General features: G+C 40.8%; 1 protein-coding gene across 1 annotated transcript in view; it reads right to left on the bottom strand.

Annotated features, from left to right (window-relative positions):
- The window catches only part of Abcd3 (ATP binding cassette subfamily D member Pmp70), a 43,205-nt gene extending 42,404 nt beyond the window's left edge, over positions 1-801 (bottom strand). Inside the window, exon 1 of the mRNA XM_089237765.1 lies at positions 506-801. Within this exon, the coding sequence (XP_089093891.1) occupies positions 506-615 (110 nt within the window). The 5' untranslated portion in view covers positions 616-801. The remainder of the gene's footprint in view (positions 1-505) is intronic.
- Positions 802-25,332: the final 24,531 nt, after the last annotated feature.

Genomic DNA, 25,332 nt, shown 5'->3' with positions numbered 1-25,332 from the left:
TACCCAACAATGATAATTTACAGTTTGTGGAACATACAATGGTCATTCACACAACAGTTTCCGCAACAATAACCACTTAAACAGTGCCCTTTTCGGAAATGGTCAACCTTGGGCCCACGGGAAGAACCTGGCAAAAAAGGTCACTCAAACAATGGTTTACTCGGCAATGACCATTCAAACAATGCTCTTTTCAGAAATTATCAATGACATTTTAAACAACAATAACAGTTGGAATCATTCAACATGCAAGAGTGATGATGATGCACAGATGAAACAGTGTTTTCTTATCAATTTTTTTTCCCCTATTGTTCACATTCATGAATTGCCGGTTTCAAAAAAATTCCGGATTTCATGGCATTATCTACGCTCTCAGAAGATGGACACCTACAAACAGCAATGTTTATGTTCAACAATGGGCGTCTTCCTAACAATGAAAGAGGGGGAGTGAAGAGAGATCATTGTTGCGACACAATCGGGGGGAAGAGAAAGGTTTTATTAATCTCACCTCTTTCGCCTTCTCCTCAACCGAGCACTGGAAGCGACATAAATGCCACCGACGACACCAGCTATTATTGCCGTGTTGCGGGCCGCGACCTTGCTGAAGGCTGGAGCCATAACAATGGGATTTTTGCACTTATTGTTATATTTCGGATTGTTATAATGGAAGAGTTGATATATATAACTCCGTGCCCTGCAAGCAATGACTCAACACAACACGACACTGTGAAAAAAAACCTCGATTAACAGAAAAGAGACGAGGAAAGTTCTGTTTTGGGTTGAAAAATTACGCAAAATAGTTTCGGTTACGGTTTATACATTCTGAGTCTACGGACTTCTTTGATGATGTCTTATTACTTTTCGTTTTATCATACAAATTTGAAAATTGTTATTAACAAGGAACTATGATTTTTATGACCCATTCATAATACCGACGGAATATACTCCACAAGAAATGCATTTATGACTTAAAAAAAGCCTAAAAATTTCGCTTTACAGATATGATATAAGGCTGACCATATTTCCTCAAGAAAATTACGGGGAATAACAAACAAAATGATGTCAAAGGAACACAAATAGAATTGCCAATTGTTGCTAATGATAATCGCTGAAAAATCGCCAGTCATTGCCAAAGGTGAGTGAAATTGTCAATTATTGCTAATATCGTCAAAAAAATGCCAGTTGTGGGTAGGGTCGGATTAACCCACTAAGCAGGCCTGTAGCCGGAAATTTTATTCGTGGGGACCATTTTCATTTCGGGGGGATCAAGGTGATAGAACAATAAATTTGGATATCTTTTCCACTTTTTTGTCAGTCATTTTCTCACATTTCGGGGGAGGGGGACCAAACCCCGTTTTTCAGGGTGACTACCTGGGAACATTGCGTGCTGTTGGCATCACTTTTTTGTGGGAAAATTTATAATGTTATATATTTTACTCAAATTTTTATAAATTTTATTTGGTAAAATTTCGGAAAAACAAAGAATTTTTCCAAAATCACATCATACTACAATATTTCTAAAGTGCCCATTATTAGCAAACCCCTATTACATATCAGTTTTAATATTTTAACAATCAGTACTTATATTTTAACAACCAGTACTTATATTTTAACAATCAGTACTTATATTTTAACAATCAGTACTTGTATTTTAACAATTCAGATTTTATCTATCTATATTATCATCTATTGCAATATAAACACCACGGCAAAAATAGGTTTCAATGTGTCGAGGTCTTTTTGTGCAATGCAAAACTTCATGCATCTGATCCTGCACAAACGTTATAGACGAAATGCAACAATTTTCATCCGTGGTAACATTTGTGACACAATGTCACAAAATTTATTGAATAGGATAAGATCAACTCGCTCATGTCTTTTATAAAAGGGGCCATTCAAGGGACCATTCTTTATAAAGGGGCCAAAATTAGGCTTTAAAATTAGGGGCCATTCAAGTATTACGTAAGCAGATTTTCCGCCATTTTTGACCCCCTTGTCCCCTTGTCAGCAAAAGTCAGCAAAACACTGACCCCCTCCCCCCGTCAGCAAAATTTCGCCAGCAGCTTAGAATATTTCATATCTTCAAAAAGGGGTGGCTGATGACGTTAGCAACCTTCAAACCCCACTCCCTTGTCATCAGAAGTCAACAAATCCAAACCCTCCCGATGCTGACGTAATACTTTAATGACCCCTTCCAAGAAAAACAGTCATTCCCCCCTCTTTATAGTACAATAAAGCTGAGCGAACTGAAAAATTAGATTTTTATCACATTATCAATGATTTTGTTCATATGAGGAATGCGAAAAAAGAATTTATTGCAATATATTTTTCGTGGAGAATTTTACATTAGATTTCTCATTTAAAATAGTGCATATCCTTTTTTTTCGGGTGTGTTTAACATGTAAACAACATGTTTATATGCGCTGTATTTGCTGACGTACCAGACCGCCATCAAATTAAAGTCAGGCTCTGAAAGTAGCCTATGGAAACTGGCAAGCAGGTATTTTTAACTGGGGTAGGGAAGTGGGTTCAGAAGAATTAGAAATTTTTGTCCGAAGCTCCCGCGATGACACGACTCGGGAGCCTTAAGTGCTGGGAAGATCTCTCATAACAATTTGATCTGGTAAAAATTTTCGAGAGAGTGAGTATGAAAATTGGGAGGTAGGTGTTTATAGCTGGGGGCGGGGGGAGCGACTCAGAAACACACTTTATGGAAATTGGGTGAAATCTCAATCCAAAAAGTGCTTCTTGGGGGCCATTCAAGTATTACGTAAGCAGATTTTTACCATTTTTGGGTCCCTCCCCCCTTGTCAGCAAAAGCCAGCAAAATACTGATCCCACTCCCTCCCCTTGTCAGCAAAACACTGACCCTCCCTTCCCCCTGTCAGAAAAATTTTGTCACTAGCTTAGAATATTTCATATCTTCAAAAAGGGTGGTTAATTACATAAGAAACCTTCAAACCCCCCTCCCCCCTTGTCATCAAAAGTCAGCAGATCCGAACCCCCCCCCCCCCCTATGCTGACGTAATACTTGAATGACCTCTTGTTCGAATTAACTTAGTTTCTTTGCTTTTGTATCCCCCCTCAGGGCCTTAAGTAGAAACGAATATTTATCCTGTTGCTTGGGGGGAATCTGTATCCATTTTAGCACCCCCCCCCCTTCCCATAATTTTTAACGAAAAATAAATAAATTTGATGCCGTTCCTGGTCCATAGGTCGGGAAGACCGTGTCCGGAAAATTCACCGCCAGCAATTCACCGACCAACCCTTGTCAACCTATTGATAAAAAACGTTCAATTGTGAAATCAAGCGCTCATAAAATTAAGACAGGCGAAGAGAAAGAGCTTAGAAGACAAATAGAGGAGAGCCAAGGTGAGCTTCAGTTGTTGACGCAGAAAATTCAGTGATTGTGAGTCGAACACGGTGCGGCTCTAATGAAAATATAGTCCTCCTACCACGAGATGAGATTTGGCTACGGCACGTCATGTCACGTCAAACGATTCTATTTTATCCTAGAAGGACATGCCAATCGTGAAAGCTCAGTCACTGATGAACTTTTCTCGATATTCAATTTTTTTTTTTGGTAAAACGATTGCACAAAATCATCCGACGTGACGTGACATGACGCAGCGAAAATTCATCTCGTGGTCTATACCGAACTGCAAGAGCACATACAGCTCTGCTTAGGGGAGACTTGAATAAGCAGAAAGAGAAGCGGGAAGAAATTAGAGCTTTTTTTCTTCAAAACCCGTTTCTATGGGATTTACAGTGGGTTCAATTATGATTCCATATGACGCCAAACTCGTTAGAATTCTTCGGGGTGGATGGTGTCTTGAGGTTTAAGGGGTCAATTAGATCGAGTGAGTCGAGTTTAGCGGGGGGGGGGGGAATTTAAGATGAATAAGGGGTAATAACAAGATCAATCTTATTTAAAATTTCTAAATTGAATGTTAAATGATTAAAATTAAATGTAATTGAGGTGAATCTAGTCATGGTCAAACCATAGAAGTTTCACTTTTAACGCGCGAGATTCTCACGCAGATTTTTTTTTTTTCAGTCACGAATATTAAACAAATTTTGCTTAAAATTTGACATAAAAATGACTTTTTTCACAGAAAATAACTTGGGTAGTCCAAAATTTATTATTGTTTTCACTATTTTGGGGAACTTTCTATCAAAAAAATGTTATTTAATTTCACTCCAGTGCCATTTTAAAGTGGCAAGAAAGGTAGTCGGATACCTTAACACAAGGTGGAAATTGAGAGAACTTTTTAATTTATTTTTTGAACAATAACGTGCATAAATGATTATGATTTGATTTTAGTAATCTGACCCGGGAAAAAAGGTAAAATAACGGGACGTTGCGGAGAAAGTGACACAAAATTCAATCAAATGCCAGTTGTGAACTCAGACTAGAGATAATATAATACGCCGATAGCTGAACAGATGGCTTAAAATAAAGGGCTTCTAGGATTCTCACAAGTTACACAATAAATACAATTTCGTACGTCATCGCACAATGACATAGCGGAACCGACTCGACATCGTGAATGACAATGGCATTTCTCTTCTTCTCGACTTCCTTACAAAACAAATTTGGTCTGTACTGACACAGTCCCGGGGCTTCCTCATAAGATTTGTAGCAAAACACCTCAAATTTGAGATCTCACATGCTTGCACACGCTTTTGGTCACTCCATGTTTGCACACGCTCTAGGTCACTCCGTGCTTGCATACATTCTAAGTCAGTGGTTCTCAAGGCCGGAACGGGTGGGGGGGGGGGGGGAGTGGGCTTGGATGTCTGTCCCCCCCCCCCCCGAGATGTGAGTAAATAACCGTAAAAAGGGGAAAAACATGGGCAAATCTATAGTTCTATCACTTTGCCATTTTGCCCCCCCCCGAAAGAAATTTCTGGCAACGGGCTGCTTGATGGTTCTCAACCTTCGGAAGCCCGCGGACCGGTTAAGCTTTTTTTTTTTCGAGTGGAAGGCACGGTTGTAAACACGACAAATAGGAAATAAATGGGGGGAAAATTAAACGCGCGGAATATCACTCACGGCCCGGTTTGACTGATGCCAGGGCCCAGTATCGGGCCGCTTCCAGCCGGTTCAGAAACATTGCTCTAGGTCACTCCCAAGCTTGCACACTCTCTGGGCTACTCGCTTACTTGCACACGCTTTAGGCCACTCTTTTTATCGCTCACTGGCATGGATCTTTGCTTTAAAGGTCACTCTTTTGATCATTTACACCAGTGTTTCCCAAAGTGGGCAATATCGCCCCCGGTGGGCGATGGAATGGTGTCATTCATTCTACGTCAGCATCGGGGGGGGGGGGGGGTTCGGATTTGCTGACTTTTGATGACAACGGGGGGGGGGGTGTTTGAAGGTTGCTTACGTCATCAACCACACTTTTTGAAGATATGAAATATTCTAAGCTGCTGACGAAATTTTGCTGACAAAGGGGGAGGGGGTCAGTGTTTTGCTGACAGGGGGGGGGGGTCAAAAATGGCTAAAAATCTGATTACGTAATACTTGAATGACCCCTTAGAGGGTGGGCAGCAGGAGAGAAATTTTGTGTTCTTAGCCTTAAAATAACATTGAAATTTACAGAAATTTATTATATTAACATATAAAGTTATTTTTTTCCAGTATTTACATTTTTTTAGATATTTTTTTCATAAAAAGAAATTAATTGTCGGGGGGGGCATAGGGGGGGCTTCCCCCGCGAACGCCTCTGATGTTCGTTTGGAGGTGGGGGCAGAGCTGACGAAATTTTGCTGACAAGGAGGGGTTGAAGTTTCACTAATGGGAGGGGGAGGGGGTCAAAAATGGGCTAAAAATTTGCTGACGTAATACTTGAATGGCCCCTGATATCCCGTATTTAGGGGATCGAAACTTCTCGAGTTTTCCTTAATGAGGTATGGTAAACCCATAAGTATGAAAGTGCAATTTTTATTTGAACCCATATGGATGTTAGTAACACAAATTACAACAATTGAATACTTTTTCATTCAGTTAGAATCAAATTTTTAAGTGTGTCTGCGGACCACTTAGGGGGTCATTCAAGTATTACGTCAGCATCGAGGGGAATAAAGGGGTTTCGGATTTGCTGACTTTTGATGACAAGGAGGGGAAAGGGGGGGGGGGGTTTGAAGGTTGCTTACGTCATCAACCACCCTTTTTGAAGATATGAAATATTCCAAGCTGCAGACGAAATTTTGCTGACAAGGGGGGAGGGGGGGGGGTCAAAAATGGCAAAAAATTTGCTTACGTAATACTTGAATGGCCCCTTATGTAATCGTCGCGGGTCATGGGTTGAGGAAACTCTGCTATAGAGGGGGCCTCCAAATTACCGAATCCCCGCTTCTTCTTTCGGTTTGAAAACCGAGTTCGGGATGACCGCGGGAAACAAACGTCGGAGCCATTTTTGTTACGAGGAAAAGCATCGGTTAAGCAGAGCATTGAAATCGTTGATGTGTTTTTAACGATACGGGCTTAATTGAGGTGGTTTTAGAAATTAGCCTGAGACGTGTTGTCATTTCCCTCATCAATGACGTGCTGTTCGAACTTTCAGAATACACATAAACGTGCGTGCAGAGGTAAGAGAGGTTGTGATTGGTTTTTCCCCTATACAACTACATTTTTCAGCAGTTTTTTTCTTCCTTGTTCTTCTTTATGAGAGAAATATGGTAGCGTGCTTGGGATTCTTTACAACTTCTTTGTTTCTGCTTCGAAATTATTATTTTTTTTTTGTGTTTCACGCACGGGTCATTTTGGTCTGTGCGTGTGACGATAAAAATCAAAACAGTGCATATTAACGACCGAACGCACGTTGGGTATCATTCATTCTACGGGAAATGGCCGCAACAATGGAGGAAGTTGCGAACTCTCGTGTTTTTCTTCTGGGCGAAAGAAAAATGTTCGTAGGTTACGAAATTGTTTATGATTTTTAAGGTCGAACGAATAACACTGTCAGACGGAGGAAGAGAAGCTGTTCAGTGTCATAATTTTATCATTGATGAAGTGATCTGTGACGTCACGGATAGAAGCATAGACTAAAGATATTATTCTAACTCTGTGGATAGAACTCTGACTTCGAACCGTGATTATGAGGCTTTTTGGATCATTCATTGAGACATAATATGGTTTGAGGTAACCAATATGGCTACTTACTGCTCGACTCACGAAAGAAACAAATCTAATGAATCTTTTTTTCTTTTTCTTTTTGATGGGCTCTAGGTATTTCGAAAACTTTCGTTCTGCCTGTTTTTGCTTCAAAAATGCTTGATTAAAGCTGCGCAATTTCTTCAATGTAATTTATGGACCTATAATTAATATCAAAACAACATCCTAAACTATATGGATTGATGCAATTGGATAATATAAGACAATACGGAGACATTAATTTTCATTTTCGCATTTGAAAAGATATAAATAAGAAGTTGAAAATCAATGTTATTGCATGAATATCCAACTCAACCGGCTAATTATTTTATACTTAATTTTCTGGGCTTCGTATATCTCTAAGCGAACTCAATATATTTCAAAAATGCAGAATTCAATTCAATTTTCAAAATCATTGATGTGGCGGAAAACCCTACCAAATTTACGCATTTCTACGTTAAAATCGGCGATTTTAATATTGATTTCTATGGGGATCATCCTGTGCTTGTCCCTCAAAGTGATGATGATGATGATGATGATTATGACGTCTATTCGGAAAACCTCATTGACACACCTTGGATGACCATATTTCATCGAGCGATACACGGGAAATAGATCCTAAGTACACACGGAGAAAAGAGGTTCCTAATACGAGCAAAATGCGGGGGTTATCGATATCCTGAGTAAGGAAAAATGAGGACAGTACAGATCCTGGGTACGGAAAAATGCGGAAATTATAGATCCCAAGTGCACTTGAAATAGAGATCTTGAGTACAAGGAAAATGCAGGGAATAGATATACTGAGCGTGGAAAAATGCGGAGAATAGAGATCCTGAGTACTCTGGGAAAGTGTGAGAAGTATAAGTATGGGGAACTCTGCGTGGTGGACGATGCGTGGAATAGAGATCCTAAGTACATAGGAAATAGAGATCTGCGTACTGGGAAAATGCGGGGGAATAGAAATCTCCTGAGTACGGAAGGATGTGGATAATAGAGATACCAAGTACTGGGAAAATGTGGGGGGGGGGAGTAGAGATCTTAAGTGCTGGGAATGCGGGAATAGAGATCCTAATCGCGGGGAAAATAGGGAAATAGAAATCCTGAGTCTATGGGGCAAGTACGGGGAATAGAAATCATAAGTAGAGGAAAATACGCCGTTCTCTCAATTCACGTCTTTACTCTCTGAAATTATGAGCTTAAGGCCCGTGATAAACATGCTACTAAAAAAAAGTTTGCTTAGTTGCTACTTGGTAGCATGCTCGTTCATGCCCGGCGTGCGAAAGTAGTCAGACTTTTCATCCATCATATTTCATTTAAAAGCTTTATTTCTTCACATCTGAATTTTTTTTTTCAAAGATCTCTGTGGCCCCCCTTAGCAGCCTGTTGTCATGGCTCCTCTTCAACCTGGATTTTCACCCATGTGGCCCTTCTTGGAATATCTTGAGATTGCAGGGGGGGGGGGGGGTGCATATGGCCCCAGGTTGAGAAACACTGAAGAAAGAAGTCCAAAAATAGCTCTGAAAGATGAAAACCATCTGTCTTAAGAATATCATCGTTCGCCTGCCCTTAGTTCGTCCTGGACTGGAGTATGCTGTAAGGTTTTGGAGACCATACCTACAGAGGGACATAGACTTGGTTGAAGGGGTGCAGAGAAGAGCTACGCGTGTCCTTATTGGCACACAGGGCTTGAGTTATGAAGAAAGACTTCATTTTTTGAATATGTTTACATTGGATGAACGCAGGTGTCGAGGAGATATGATCGAAGTGTTCAAAATTTTCAATGGGATGGATAGGATGGACCATGAACTTTTAGTACACCGCCAATCGACTGCTTTTACAAGGGGACACCAGTATCGATTGGTGAGGGACAATGCAAGGTTATGGTGTCGCAGGGAATTTTTCTCCAATAGGGTTGTTAATAAATGGAATAGCTTACCCCCGGAGGTAGTAAATTGTAACACAATTGACACGTTTAAAAAGAAATACGATAAACATGTTGGGGTAAATCGAGAAGCTATCCATTCTTAGAATAAGACAACCATAAGTAATCTTTATGGGCATCGTATAATATTTTATCATGTGTATATATTGTTTGTAATTTGTGTTAATTGCATTTTTAATTGGGTTGCTGTATTTTTGAAACATATGACAACCATATTTTTATGGGCATCTTTTTATCAGCCACCTCGTTGGGCATTTTGCCTGTTGTGGCGTTGTATTTGTATTTGTATTTGTACAGTATACCGTTTTCGAATATCCATGATAATATAGTAAAGCTCGCATTCTGATGCCTCCTTCTTACGTTGAAGGTGAGGTTAAAGGGTGAAATTTTAGCCCCCTGGTTCGGTGCCTGAGGCACCAGACCCACCTCCCCCCCCCCCTAGTTGCGGCCCTGGTTACGATACATAACTGAAGAAACCCGGGCTGTTAGTTGATTTGAACGGCACATATCGGAAGACCCTGAGAGTCAAGTTTGAATCGGGACCCGTGGCTCAAGAATCTTTTTCTGTTAGAGAACCTCTACGACCCATATGAAAGTACTGCGACGACCCACAGGTTGAGAAACCCTGGCGTAGGTACGTTGCAGCCCATCTCAGTTTCTCAGTTTTTCCTGTGTTTAGAAATCTAACAGTGTTTCATTGTTGAAGCTTTTGGAACGAATTTCTCAAACAATGTAAAAGTTCCATTGTTTTGATTGGAAACATGATGCTCTCAGACTGCTTCATTCTTATCCATCCGCCTCTGAGGAGAGCTCCACGGCTTTTGCCCGTCCCATCTTCGGAGACGACGAGTTTGGATGACCAACCCCCAGTTTGCCCCCGCGTGCAGCTGGTCGGTCGCCATTTCACTCGCGCGCGTGATGGTCGACTGTCAAGGAAGCCGGGGCAGAGGAAGCGGCCCGTGTCGAAAGGCTTCTTTCCATCGTTGGGCCGAGCCATACGACCTTAACCGGGTCCGGGGCTCGGCCGAAACGTGGTGTACGGGCGAGGCCTCTACCACGGCACCCAACCGACCACTTACGGTTGCTGCTCTGGGGCCCGTCGAGAGAAGATCTTCGATGGGTTGCGCAGGATGAAGACGGAAATATGCCTACGTGGGAACCCGCCGTACACAAAGGGGTAACGCGCCTGGCACCATACCTCTTGGGTGGTGTGGAAAATGGTGCTTTTTTTTCTCTCTTATTCTAGCGGCTTGGCGAGTATTCTTTGCATTTAAGCTCTTCACGTACAAAGTTTTGGCTAGAAATTTTGAAAATTTGGATCTCTCTATTTGACGAATCGGTGATAAATATGGTTACCTTGTCCTAACCTGATCGCACGTTAGAAAAGGGAAAAAGGGGGGTGGGGTAGGTAGATAAGATAGATAATAGAGTTTCTTTAGAGTCCTCTTTCACCCTTACCCTATGTGTTCTCTTTAAGTATTATACGTACAGTATAGAAAGATACATCATATGTGTAGGGAAAAATCTTTAACAGATGGGAAAAAGATTGCTCAACTTCCGTTGAGAGATAGGGTCAGCTTCGTGACGATGAAAAGAGAGGAAAGAAAACAGAGAATTTGTTTGAGTTTATTCCACTGGTGTTTGGACGTAATATTACGTCAGTGATCGTGAGCAGGTTAAAGGCACCCAAACCTATGAATCCGACGTTAACTAGGTATCATAATATATCGAGCCCTGTTTGCTTCTGTACGTTACATTTAGAGAGTTGACGCGAATCAACCTACAGAAGTCATTCGATTCACCGAGCATAAAGTAGAACAGTAGTTCACAATCTAGGGCCATAGGGCCGCACCCCTTGTGGTCCTGGGATGGTCTGAGGAGCCCACGAGGGAAAAAATCGAGTGAAAGGGTAGCCACGACAGAGGCATTTAAGCGGGGGCACAGGAAACTGTGAAACAAAAATTCGGCTGTGAAGTTTTTAGTGAAATATGGTCGGGAAAGTATGTGACTTCTTTCAGACTCCAGCAAAGCCTGGAGCCAGAGAGGTCTCAACAGTGTCATGGGGGGCCCCCATGGATGAAATGATTTTTCTGAGGGACTTTACCCGACTAGAAACGTCTCTGCCTACCAGTTTACAAGCTTAATCTGGAAAATTTTAATCTTATTTCATTCATTATCACAAGGCCTTCTTCTGCATTAGCGGCAACCGGGAGGACCCGGGTGGGCCCCATGTGCTCAGATAGCATTGTTTGGGCCATCTTAGCACTGGGCACATCTGAGTATCATATCATACTGAGGGCATCATGTCCATAGAAGATCTGCGTAACGAGACCAAGTATTTTCGAGAGAAAGGATGCAAATATGTAAAATGTTATAAAAAATAATATTTATAACATTTATAATATAAATATTATAAATGTTATAAATATTATACCACATTTCATTCATTTTTTAGATAGACCATGGATTTACTATATAGGGTGTGGCCTCTGTTAATTCGCCCTTCATCTCATCAACTATTTATCGTAGAGGTATGGTTCCAATTTCAAAAATGCTAAAAATGTGTCTAGAAACCACTCCGTTTCAGTTTTGAGAATGAAAATACAGTGTGTCACAAAATAAAAAATAATTGATTTTACATGGACAATAAACTCAATTGGAAAGTTGTTGCAAATACAAAAATCTGCGAAAAGTTGAGAAAGAACATCGTAAACTAAGCGACACACAACGTCTCTTTCCCCTCATTTCTGCTTTTCTTTCTCAACTTGTCTGCGATCAGGACCGGACTAAGAAAGAGGGGGAGGGGGTGCGAAAGGTGCGGTCACACCGGGCCGCAAAATTGCATGGGCCGCCATTTTTTCAAAAGAAACCTCTTCCTATCTCGGCAGATGATTTAGAAATTTTTGATTAAAATCTCTTCTGGCTGGAAGTGCTCACCTAACAATTTGTATGAAAAATGCTCCGAAAAAAGTTCACCAGATCCTATCATTCTGGGCCCCCTACCCCCCAGGTGGATCCTGGCCCGTAAAAGAGCTGGGTAACCAGAGTCCTGCCTCGAGCAGATGGGGGGGGGGGCTTACAAAAAAATATACAATTATTTTGCATGATAAATCTTTTCAAGAAGCCTTAAGAAAGTCTGCCCCGGGGCCTCGAGAAGGTACACTACGTCCCTGGGTTGACTCCCATAGGCTCCTTCCCACAAGCAGGGTCGATGCTTGGTCAGCCGGGCAAGATCACATTTTGGAGCCCTTTGTAATGTTTGGTGCATTGCAGAGTAATGAATATCCGGTAAAAAAATTTGACACGGCGGCCCTGCTTCTGGAGGGTGGCCTGATGCACCAATATGCGTTAAGAACAGGGGTGACTCGAGAAGAAATCTGTACTTGTGCGAAGCCTATTTTTGGTGTCCCCTGCCCACGTTTTTTTTGTCAGGTTTTCAACTCGAATTTCGCACTCCTCTTAGAGCAGTGCCCAAATGCGGATCCAGGGGAGGGAGGGGGTTGCCCCCCCCCCTGGATTTTGAAAATACACTAAAAATGGTATATTGAGTACATGTGCTTTGCCCCCCCCCCCGGAAAATGTTGAAATGATGGCCCTGTGATCCAATGCACCTACACAGGATGATTCTCCGACACATCGCCCTGGGTCCGCCTGCCTTCACTCCATTAGAAGCTGAAGATGTCTGCCTCGGCTATATTAGCAGCTGAAAATGCCTGTACCTCCGCTCCATTCGGAGTTGAATATGTCTGCCTCCACCCATTTCGCAGTTTAAGATGTCTGTTTCAGCTTCTTTCCTAGCTGAATATTTCTGCCTTTACTCCATTCGCAGCTGAATATTTCTGCCTTTACTCCATTCGCAGCTGAATATTTCTGCCTTTGCTCCATTCGCAGCTGAATATTTCTGCCTTTGCTCCATTCGCAGCTGAATATTTCTGCCTTTGCTCCATTCGCAGCTGAATATTTCTGCCTTTGCTCCATTCGCAGCTGAATATTTCTGCCTTTGCTCCATTCGCAGCTGAATATTTCTGCCTTTGCTCCATTCGCAGCTGAATATTTCTGCCTTTGCTCCATTCGCAGCTGAAGATATTCACTTCTGTTCCATTCGTAGTAGCTGAAGATGTCTGCCTTTGCTTAGGGACGGATCCAGGGGTGGGGGCGATAGGTAAGAACCGAATAATATTGGAAAATTTTCCTGTCCCGTAAAATACGGGACGATTCAACGAACTTACACAATTCCCCCGACACATAGACCTATATCCGCACTTGGCGGTGCCCATACAGCCACGCAGGTCGCACGGCCAAAGAACGGTCCCTAGTTACGAACACCGATTACGGTTTCTTTTCTGAATTGTTTCCAACTCTGCTTCAACATTACGAGAGGGTGCCAGAATGCTTGCTTGACACAGCTGACCAAACCTCTAGTTGTGTCCCCGGGTCTACGATGGTCTTAAGGTGGCCTTGGTGTACAAATGGGCAGGGACAGAACAGAGAAAGGAATCTCTGCCCGTGCGGGATATATTTTTGGTGCCCCGATGACGTTTCTCAGCTCAAAATTTTTTTTTTAACCTTCCAACTCGGATTTGGCACCCTTTCCTAGAGAAGTGCCCCATGTGGCTGCGCAGATCGTACGGCCTCTGTGGGGGGCTGAAAGGCTTCAGCCTAGTTTCTTATAATTTTTGTTTTTTTCAATACGTGTATATATTGTTTATAAATTTTATTAATCGAATTTTAATTGGGTTGCTATATTTGTGAAATATATGGCATCCATATTTTTATGGGCATCTTTTTCTCAGCCACCCTATAGGCATTTTGCCTGTTGTGGCGTTGTATTTGTATTTATCGAGGGACCAGTGAAAAATCTGGCCTCTAAGGCCCCAACAAAGATCCCAGCCTTGTGGCCCCTGCTGCAGGACATGGGTGCGATAAATGCATCCAGTTTTCCCGCTAGGCCAGTACATGCTATAGATATTGTATCTAGGAAGTAATAAGTCCCGTATATACCGGGTGACTTGAAACGTTTACGCCGTCCGCCAATAGCAGTTTTGTTTTGCCTCGTAGCATTTACCGCGAATTCACAATGGCACTAATACAATTTTAAGGGAATTAAAACTAATTTAATACGTTAGAATACTTTAAGATAGCGGTTCTCAACATTTTTTGACTCGCGGAGCCCTTTTTAGTAAAAAAATTCAATGACGGAGCCCTGTAGGCCCATTTCTAATCATTCATTAAAGTTACTAATTTATTTTTACCATTTAAAAATGTTTATAATTATTTTTTTTTTCATTTTAATGTTTTTTTTATTTTCCTAGAGCGGCCACACAAGCAGACACTGAGCTATAAGTTTACTTATAGCTCAGTGCAAGCAGATGACAGTTATAGCTCAGTGCAAGCAGATGACAGGTAAGATTTTAAAAAGTGAAAATTACAAAAACCAGTTTTTTGTAATGTGCTGCCATCTACTCTCAAATTTAATAGTGACTCACGTGGTGATGATGAAGTTTAAATTAAAAAAACTACATTCGTTATTCCTCTCTGTTCCTTATAAACAAAGCTCATAAACTGAACTGGAAATTTGAACTGAAAGTTCGGTTATTTTTATTGGGCATAAGAAGGCGTCCAAAACAAAGAACCTCTTAATGAGCAGACGACAGACGGTTTGTTCGGCTCCCTACAAGCTCAGCTCAAAAACAGAGCTGGAAGTTCGAACTGCCAGTTCAGTAATTTGTTCCGGACAAAAGGAGACGTTCAAAACAAGTAACTTGGAGAGAAGCAGACGACAGAGATTCTGAGGCTTGAGATTCATCGAGCTTATAATTACTGGAGATAGCATCCAGCCACCGCGACTGCAGCGACATCAAATGCAAGGAAATCACGGTACTCGATGAAAACAAACTTCCCGCCTGGCAATTTGCCCATAGAAATGTACAGTTCGGTCTCTAAATATTGGGTTTTAAAGATTAAAAAAAGGATGGAGAAATCATCTAAAGGTGAAAAAAGATTTAATTATTTATTTCATTAATACTGGAATCATTTCTTTCATTAATTCTTGGATTTTCCTCCATTAATTCTGGAATTTTTCTTCATTATTTCTTGAATTTTCTTTCATTAATTCTAGAATTATTTACTTTATTAATTATTATTTCTTTCATTACTTCTGGAATAATTGCTCTCAGGAATTCCGGATTTTTTTCTTTCATTAATGCTGAAATATTTTCTTTCATTAATGCTGAAATATTTTCTTTCATTAACGCTGAAATTATTTCTTTTATTAATTCTGGAACTGTCTCTTTAATTAATTTTGGAATTGTCTCTTTTTCATTAATTTTGGAATTACCTCTTTCCTTCATTCTGGAATTATCTATCATTAATGCTGAAATTATCTTTTTCATTAATGCTGAAATTATCTTTTTCATTAATTTTGGAATTATCACTTTTTCATTAATTTGGAAATTATCCCTTTCCTTCATTCTGGAATTAGCTTTCATTAACTTTATTATAATATTTTTCATTAATGCTGAAGTTATCTTTTTCATTAATGCTGAAATTATATTTTTCATTAATGCTGAAATTATATTTTTCATTAATTTTGGAATTATATTCTTCATTAATTTTGGAATTATATTCTTCATTAATTTCAGAATTATCAATTCTATCAATGCTGGAATTATCACTTTTATTAATGCTGGAATTATCACTTTTATTAATGCTGGAATTATCACTTTTATTAATGCTGAAATTATCTTTTACATTAATTCTAGAATATTTTCTTTCATTAATGCTGAAATTATCTTTCATTAATTTTGGAATTATCTCATCGATGTTGAAATTATTTTTTCGTTTTTATTGTTTTATACTCCTGTTTATGCCATAAGAAAATAACGGGGGATCTTGTTTGTTTCCACCGAGTGACGTCATGTTCCGACGAAAGATGTTGGGGGACACCATTCTCAGCACTGCCAAGGCGGAGATCGCCGACGTCATACCCTCTCCAGTAATTATGCTGTTGGTGCTGCCATCTGATCTCGAAATTTCAGGCAACTCATGCAATGATGCGAAAAAGAGAGAGAGAAAGAGAGTTCTTTGTTACTTTTTTTAGCGTAAAATTTTTTTATGAGACGAAAATTTCGGTAAAAAAATTCGTAGATTTGCAAGAATCGATTTTATGTAGAAAAAATTATTATTTCTTTCCATAAAAAAATTCCGACAATATGGATGATCGAACAAATAAGTGAAAATATGTATTATGTGGTCTTCAGATAGGGTTACCAGATTCGAAACTGAAAAAGGAGTATGCCTGGTGCGAATGTTAGGCAATGCCATCTTAACGCATTCCTTCCCCACCCCGGGCAGTGCCCGAAGGTCCTGAAGAGAAGAGGGGCCTCAGAAAAACGAGACGGAGTTGAATTTTTCGAGAATTTTTGGTCCTCCAAAAAATCCCTTGGCTCGGGAGCCCATGATGCTCTTAAGACGATCCTGCATGTCAGCCCCACCCTTGTGGGGGGTCATGGAACTCCAGTATTTAATTCCTTTACTTCTATAAATTTACATTAATTAAACAGTAATAAAAAATTCGAAAAATGATCATTTACCGAATTCCAACGTATATTTGATAAAGAGATGATGAAGCATAGGAGGAGATCGACTTGCAAATCTGGGGGGGGGGGCACGGTCGTTATTGCTGGGGGGGGGGGCAAGATGATGATGATGTCAATTCATATATACATATACAGTCAAACCTCGTTAATGAGTCACTCTTGTAAGAGCAAAAATATGACTTAGTAAACGGAGTGACTCGTTAAGCGGAGTAAGCCATAGCTGTGCCAATTCCAATTGGGAGTTCCAAAAAGTGACCCGGTAAGCGGAGTGACGTGTTAACCGGGTGACGCACGAACGAGGTTTGACTGTATACATTAGATCAGTCGACTCCATCTTCATGCCCCCCCCCCGATGCCCCCTCCCGTATCTCCGCCCATGTGATGAAGTGTTATAAAAGTGTGACAAAAATGTCTGTTTGTTCAATATGATTCGAGCCACGATGAAGTGACAGCGGGTGGACCACGATAATTATTATTAATAATTTATGAATTTTGTAAAATTAATTTAAATGTCGTTCCCTCTCAATGGATCGCGTTTGATTACGATCCACACTATCAACGCGTTCCTGAAATAATGAAAGAAAATTTAGTGTAATAAAAATAATAAAATGCGTTCTTTGTGAAAAAAATTTCCCCTTTAAGATTTACATTCGTAACTCGGAAAGTTTGTAAGTCGGGGAGCAACTACATAAACATTTTTTAGAGGTGCCGCAAAAAATTTTTTTGCAAAAAAAAATTGCTTCTAAGCTCAGACCTGCCTCCGGTGTTTGAATTTAGATATCTCAGGGAATAATGCAATTAAAAACATGTAATTTGTTTGTTGGGCTCAGAAGAGAAAGAGCAACAACTGTCTAATTGGAAGTTAGATGACGGGGGGAGGGATCGTATAAAAGTTTACATTTTTCATTTTGTGTACACTGTATTTTCATCCTCAAAACTCGCACAGGGTGATTTCTGGTCACATTTTGAGAATTTTTAAAATTAGAATCATATCATTATGTCGAACAGATGATGACTGTAACAACACTCCAAGGAGAAACTATTGAATGTTAGAATGGCTATAATATTACCAATAGGCAGGGCCGCAAGTTGTGGGGGGGGGGGAAGCAGGCGGGTCTGGTGCCCCGGGCGCATCACAAAAGGGAGCGCAAATTTCACCATTCAACCATTCAGCATTACGAGGGAGGTGTCTAAGTGAGTGGTTGCCCCGGCTAACCAAGTACCTAGTTGCGGCCCTGCCTGTAGGTATCTTATTTCTGACGAATAACCGTTATATTGGGTATATTTTTCTTTGAGATACATTCCCAAGTTTGTAATTTACATCTGGTAGCATTTCTTTTAATTCTATAGATCAAACTACGCAGTTGATCCCCTAATGACCCACAAAAATCATGCCCTTATTCTGTAGAACTTGGTTTACTGCATGGGCCCATCTGGGCACTTCTCCGGGGTGTCAAGTGACAATTATATCTGGTTCCGATTTTCAAGAGTAAATATGCAAATAGGTAGGTAAAAATTTTTAGCTAGGTAGTAGTAGTGCGTATGATAATGTTAAGACAGCCCTGGACGTACTTTATGAAGTTTATAGTTCTCATCATTATGTTTATTATAGTTTATTATAGTTTATTATAGTTTAATATAGTTAGTTATAGTATAGTAATATTATAGTTTCTCATCTTTTGTGCCATCCTTGTGATAATGATCTTCAACTACAGTCGAACCCGTTTTAACGAACACTTTTCCAATCCCCCAGATAAATTTACATAGGGGCATTTTTGAATAACCTGGAATTCCTTTATAACGAAATTTTGTTATAACCAAGTGATTTCTACCGTCTCTTGGAGTTCGTTATAACGGGATTTGACTGTATGCAATCAAGTGTTCTTAAAATTTTTTGATCTTCTATCGCAGTGGTTCTCAACCTGGGGCCATATGGCCCCCTTGTGGCCCTGGGATATTCTGGGTGGGGGAGGGCCACGGGAGAAAATCAAAAGAAAGGTGATCCACGACAGTTGGTGAAGGGTGATGATTGGAAAATATTACTACTTTCAGAATTAATCAGATCCGTCCATATAACCAGGGGCATCTTAATCCTTGGGGGTCTATGTGGGTATGACCCGGGTCTTCATGTCTATAATGGAGGGAGGGGGCAGGGCCGTCTTAAGAGCATCATGGGCCCCCCGGGACAATGATTTTTATGAGGCCCCACCTGGGGTTAATTCTAGAAAATTTCAACGAGATCTCATTTTTGTAGGCCACTCTTCTCTTGAGGCAAAACGGGACAACCGGGACATTTTTGCTAAATTGTCAGGACACCAAAAAAAGCAGAAAACCGCGATTCGGTTCCGGGAAATAGGGACGTATATTACGCCACTACAAGTATTAGTGGAAGTTCGAGGTTTGTTTCTGTGACTGACAACAAACTATTTGCAAAGCAATCACATCTAGTGAGTCATCTGACATCATAATAAGCTGAAAGAAATGTATGAGAATTTTATTACTTTTAATGAGGTCACTGTCCCTGTTTCTTCTGTTTTTCTGGCTGTTCCGACTTTTCTGCAAAATTTTCCCGGTTTTTCACGTAATTTCAACGAAGCTAATTTGACATTAGCTTCGTTGAGCGATTATATTCATATATATTAATCGTTCAACGATTATATTCATCTACACAACCCAGAAATAAAATTGCGATAATTACAACTACGAATAAGAATATTTTTTCACACTAGGAGGGCGGGGGGAAAAAGCCGCCCCTCCCCCGACGGCTTCGCCGTCCAAAACCCATTAAACTTCTCCAAAGGATCGAACTACTCCAGGATGCCAGCAAAATACACGATGCACCGCAGTACGTACGTTGTACACGTTGTGTATAACGCAATAATGTATTGGCAATAATAACGTATTGGATGGGCAATACACAATAAGTAATGCACCACTTATGCATCCAATTGATCCACTTGATGCATCGCAATTGGCAAAGTACCATAGTATGCAATGCATTACAATAAGGAATGCACCACTATATGCGGTGAATCTCAACACGCAAAGCACCATTATCGGCAATAAAGCATATTACTACCACTATATGCAGTGCACCCCAATGAAAAACAGCAAAACGCGATGCACCACCATCGGCAATAAAGCAAAATAAGTAGTAAGTAGTGCAACATGATAAGGAATGCACCACAATACGCAATACAACACAATACGCGATGAATCGCAATTGGCAAAGTACCATAATATGCAATGCACCACAATACATAAAAATAAGCGCTGCATAAGCAATGCATCTGAGTACGCAATGTATTAAGCAAAGTATAATAATATGCAATTCACCACAATACGCAATAAGCACTGCGTTGCTATTAGAAATTACAGCATGCGATGAACTACAATATGGAAGGCGCCATTATTTGCAGTACGCCGCAATAAGCAATACACCCCCAATACGAAATAAGCACTCATTAAAATAAGTAATAAACTATTCAGGGCACAATAAGCGATACGGCACGATACGCAATACGCACTGCATTATAATATGCAATACAGCACGTGATGTGCACCACAATGCGCAATAGGCGATGCATGGCACGCAATAAGCAATAAGCAATGCATTAGAATAATCAATACAACTCACGATGGACTACTATACGCAATTGACCAAAAATAGCAGTGCACCACTATTTACAGTGCACCGCAATATAGCATAAAACGTAATTCACCGCAATACGCGATATATCGCAATAACCGCAATTCACCGATACGCGATATATCGCAATAACCGCAATTCACCGATACGCGATATATCGCAATAACCGCAATTCACCGATACGCGATATATCGCAATAACCGCAATTCACCGCAATACGCGATATATCGCAATAACCGCAATGCGCGATATATCGCAATAACTGCAGCACCATAATATACGGAAAAAGGAAAAGCACTGCATTACTACATTACAAATAAGCAGTATATCACGTGATGCGCTGCAATGCGGAATGCACCATTATTTTCAATGCATACAATAAGAAATACGGCCCATAAAACACGCAATGCACCCCCATCAGCGATTCCGTACAATAAGGAACCAACCATCAATAACACCAACCATCATAAGTTAATTGGGTGCACAGTGCACCCTATTTATTCAGGGCACCATAAAAAGCAATGCACTACTCTATATTCAGGGAACTAATGCACCACCAATACAACACAATACTTATTGTACCACCATCGTCAATACAGCACAATAACTAGTGCACCCCATATTCAAAGCACCGCAATAAGTAATGTGCTACTATATTTAGTGCACCACATTAAGCAATACACCACCATTGCGATAAGCAAAACAACCCAATGCGTAATGTACCGCCATCGGCAATACAGAACAATAAGAAATACACCTCCACCATAGGCAATGCAGGACAATAAGCAATGCACCACAGTATCGTGCACCAAAATACGCAATGAACCCCCCAATACACCATAATCACTGCATTACGCTTATGGCTCGTGCATATGCAGAAATATAAGTAGTGCACCGTGTGGTGGTCGAGTGGTTATAGTGACGGACTCGCGATGCGAGGATCCGGGTTCGAACCCCACAGTGGTGGTCGGCTGAAGTTGGTTTTCTGTGGTTCCCAACTTCAAGGCGCAAATGCGAGCCGATCTCCCCGTTAAAAAGTCTCGCCATAGAGAGCAACAGTCCTACAACGATAAATCATTCAATCATAACACTTCACTCATAGTTTGAAAAACTTGTGGCAGATGGCAGCACTACACATAACAAGCATTACAGAGAAACAACAAAACTTCACGTCAGGTTTCACTACACGTACACGCACATTCCCGCATGTACCGATTCGTTGGGGGGTTCCGCGGGGAGGGGGGGTTGTGGGCGGGGTGCATGTGGGGTGTAGTAGTAGTAGGTAGGGCCTCCAAAAAATGGCTCGGGGATCCATGGTGTTCTTAAGTCAGCCACCTCGTTGGGCAATTTGCCTGTTGTGGCGTTGTATTTGTATTTGCAAGTAATGCACAAAATACGCAATACAGCACAATACGTTGTGCATCGCAATAGGCAAAGCACCATAATATGCAATGCACCACAATACATAATAATAAGCATGCATTACGATAAGCAAAAGCTACACACACTAATCACAAAATAAGCAATGCAGCACCGAAATACAGCACAATACGCGATGTATCGTAATAAGCTAAGTACCGTAATACGTAACGAGCCACAATATACCATAACCAGTGCATTACAATAAGCAATACAGCACTCAGTGCACGTAAAGCATCACAATCAGTGGATGTGTGTAATCAGTAATATAGTGCATCACAATGCAGCATACTACCCGATGCACCACAATTCGCAACACGGCACATTATGCGGTGCAACGCAATAAGCAAAGTACTATAGTACGCAATGCACCCAATAACGCTAAATTACAGCAAGCAATACAGCACGCGATGCACCGCAATATGCAACGCACCGCACAATCAGCAACGCACACTGTGATGTATACCTACCTACCTCTCCACATACCTCTGGGAAGATGCACAAAACTTGGTCCGTACAGGTCAAGGAGTTCCCAATATGTTCAGGACTTAAATGAAAACTTAAAACCCAAAATCGTAACCCACTTCCGTAACTGATTTCCGTCTCAAAAAACGTCAACGACTATGTAATAAAAAGTCGTCACTAATTTCCATTGCATAGAAACGGGCCCTTTTCGGGTATGTGATTTTATATTGCAGAATAGAGATATTTGTCGTGGTTTCTTTTTTTTTTAATTTAATACAATTTGAAACGACTTTTCATTTTCCTCGATATATTATCACGTTAGAATAATATTGGTCTTTTACTACTTTTTAGGCATTGGACCGATGCCTAAAAAAGTAGTATTGGTACCAGTTTCAATTTATTTGCTTATATTTGTGACAGACAACCTACTGTTTGCAGTGGCATTTAGTGAGTCTTTATATGCTGAAATAATCATAAGAGCCACCCAGGCACACAAGAAGTGGCCCAGCACCTGGGCTGGCTACGTAACCAACTACAGGCTCATCAGAGCCACCTAACCAGGGAGAAATGGTCCAGCACCTGGGCTGGCCACGCCATCATCGGCGGGCTTACCAGAGACATCCTGTCAAACGTAGAGTGGTCCAGCACCCGGGCTGGCCACGCCATCATCTGCGGGCTCTCCAGAGCCATCTAGCCTAACGGAGAGTGGTCCAGCACCCAGACTGGCCACAAAACCAACTGGGGCTCAGCAGAGCCACCTAGCCAGGGAGAAGTGGTCCAGCACCTTGGCTGGCTACGCCATCAACCGCAGGCTCACCAGAGACATCCTGTCAAACGTAGAGTGGTCCAGCACCCGGGCTGGCCACGCATCCAATTGGGGCTCACCAGAACCATCTTCCTACGTTTTAGGCATTGGTAGAATAACGATTTGTTTACTTATATTTGTTGCAGACAAACCAACTGTTTGCAGTGACATCTAGTGAGTTTTTATATGTTGAAATAATCATAAGCTGAGACAAGTGTATTGGGCTTTTCCTACGTTTTAGACATTGGTAAAATAACGATTTGTTTACTTATATTTGTCACAGACAAACCAACTGTTTGCAGTGACATCTAGTGAGTCTCTATATGCTGAAATAATCATAAACTGAGACAAGTGTATTGGGCTTTTCCTACATTTTAGGCATTGGTAGAATGTCGATTTGTTTACTTATATTTGTCACAGACAAACCAACTGTTTGCAGTGACATCTAGTGAGTCTTTATATGCTGAAATAATCATAAACTGAGACAAGTGTATTGGGCTTTTCCTACATTTTAGGCATTGGTAGAATGTTGATTTGTTTACTTATATTTGTTACAGACAACAAACTGTTTGCTGTGACATCTATTGAGTCTTTATGTGCTGAAGTGTCATCATTAGTGGACTGACCATATTTACTCGAGAAAAATATGGTAAATCAAGCTTAGAAATACGGAATATCGCCAATTATCGCCAAAATTCATGCTAGAAATAAACATATATGCCAACTCGTGCTAAAAATCATAGAAAAGTCGTGAATATCGGGAAATGAAGCCCATTTCAAATTTTAAAGAATTAAAATAAAGAAAGACATGAAAAAAAAAAGTGAGTGATTTTCTTGTTTGTCGTCTTGATATAATTTGTGAGTTTGGAACTTACTTTTATTCGTTGATTTGATGAATAAAATTGGTAATGAAAAGTGAAGCTTCTTTTGAAAGTGTGGCTTCGTTGAAAATACGTGAAAAATCGGGACATTTTTGCGAAAAAGTCGCGACAGCCAGAAAAACAGAAAAGACCGGGACTGTGCACGGAAGTACGGCACTTATGGTCACCCTACTTATGGCTCTTATTATTTCACTGCTTGCTATAATGAACAGACACGGAGTAATTCCACACTAGAAATATGTATTTATATTTAATGTGGTGTTGAGTCAGCCCCCCGCTCATTCTAAAAATATGCACGAATATGACACATCCCCCCCCCCCACGATTTTTTTTAAATTTCGATAATGTTTCGAGATTAATTTACACGTGCATGGTCTATCTATTTATTGTAATATATGAAATCACAAACTCGAAAAGGGCCTGTTTCTATGCAACGGAAATCCTGTACGTTTTTTTGGTGAAGTTTTCATTAACCGGGTTAACCTAGCCGGGTTTTCCTAGGAGTAAAATTTCTGCGCAGTGTGGGTGCAGCGTGAAAACGCTGATTGGTTAAAAACCTGAAATTCAGATTTTTTGACCAATCACAGTTTTCACGCTGGACGAGCAGCAGAAAGCCTGCTTCTAGGAAAACCTGGCTTTACTCTTGAATATATCGGGAACCGTTTGCCCCATCGGGACCAAACTATGTGTATGTACCGAGAGGCTTGCACCCCAATATCCTGCAGCAAGACCCCTAGGATGGGAGAGTTTAAGAGCCCCAAACCAGATTTTTCACGGCGGCCCTTCTGTGGTTAATTTATGGTGTGAAAAATCAAAAAGTTGTAAGAATCGTTCCGGCCCCTGTCAGCCCTGCCTTTGTGGTGGCCATGCCGAGAGGAATGTATATGGATACATATATCAGCTGTGCTCGCAGCACACAAGGTCGGGGCACCCAGGGCGTGGCATTGCATATACACCTTCATCGGAAAAGTAAAAGCTTTTATTTCCAAGGGCCTTTGATGGATCTCAATATTTTCTTGCTGCTTTAACATTGAAAAATTTACAATGGCGGAAGCCCAAAATATATCCACTCTGTGGGCCCCCATAAAAATCTACGAGTTGGGTCCCGGCTCCTTGATTGGGTGGACCTGGATTTTATTGATTGGCAAAATGAATACAAATAAAAATTTTCTCGTGGTTCTTGGGGGGGGGGGGTGTCCGAGAAGTCTCCGGTCACCCCTCCCCTCCATGGAAAAGTTGAAAGGTTTCATTTCGGGGTGCCTTGGATGAATCTCAACGATTTTTGTTGTTTAACGTTGTAAAAATTGTGACAACGGCAGCCCGAGGTAAATCCAGTTTGGGGTCCCGGGTAATTGGTTGGGATCCTGGATTTTATTTGTTGTTAAAATGAACATAAATGAAAATTCTTCGTATC

This window comes from Pholcus phalangioides, unplaced genomic scaffold, assembly GCF_987345545.1.
Source record: "Pholcus phalangioides strain wild (caught in Gottingen) unplaced genomic scaffold, Ppha-v1.0 ptg000010l_1, whole genome shotgun sequence".
Taxonomy (NCBI): domain Eukaryota; kingdom Metazoa; phylum Arthropoda; class Arachnida; order Araneae; family Pholcidae; genus Pholcus; species Pholcus phalangioides.
This window is presented reverse-complemented; position numbering and strand designations above follow the sequence as displayed.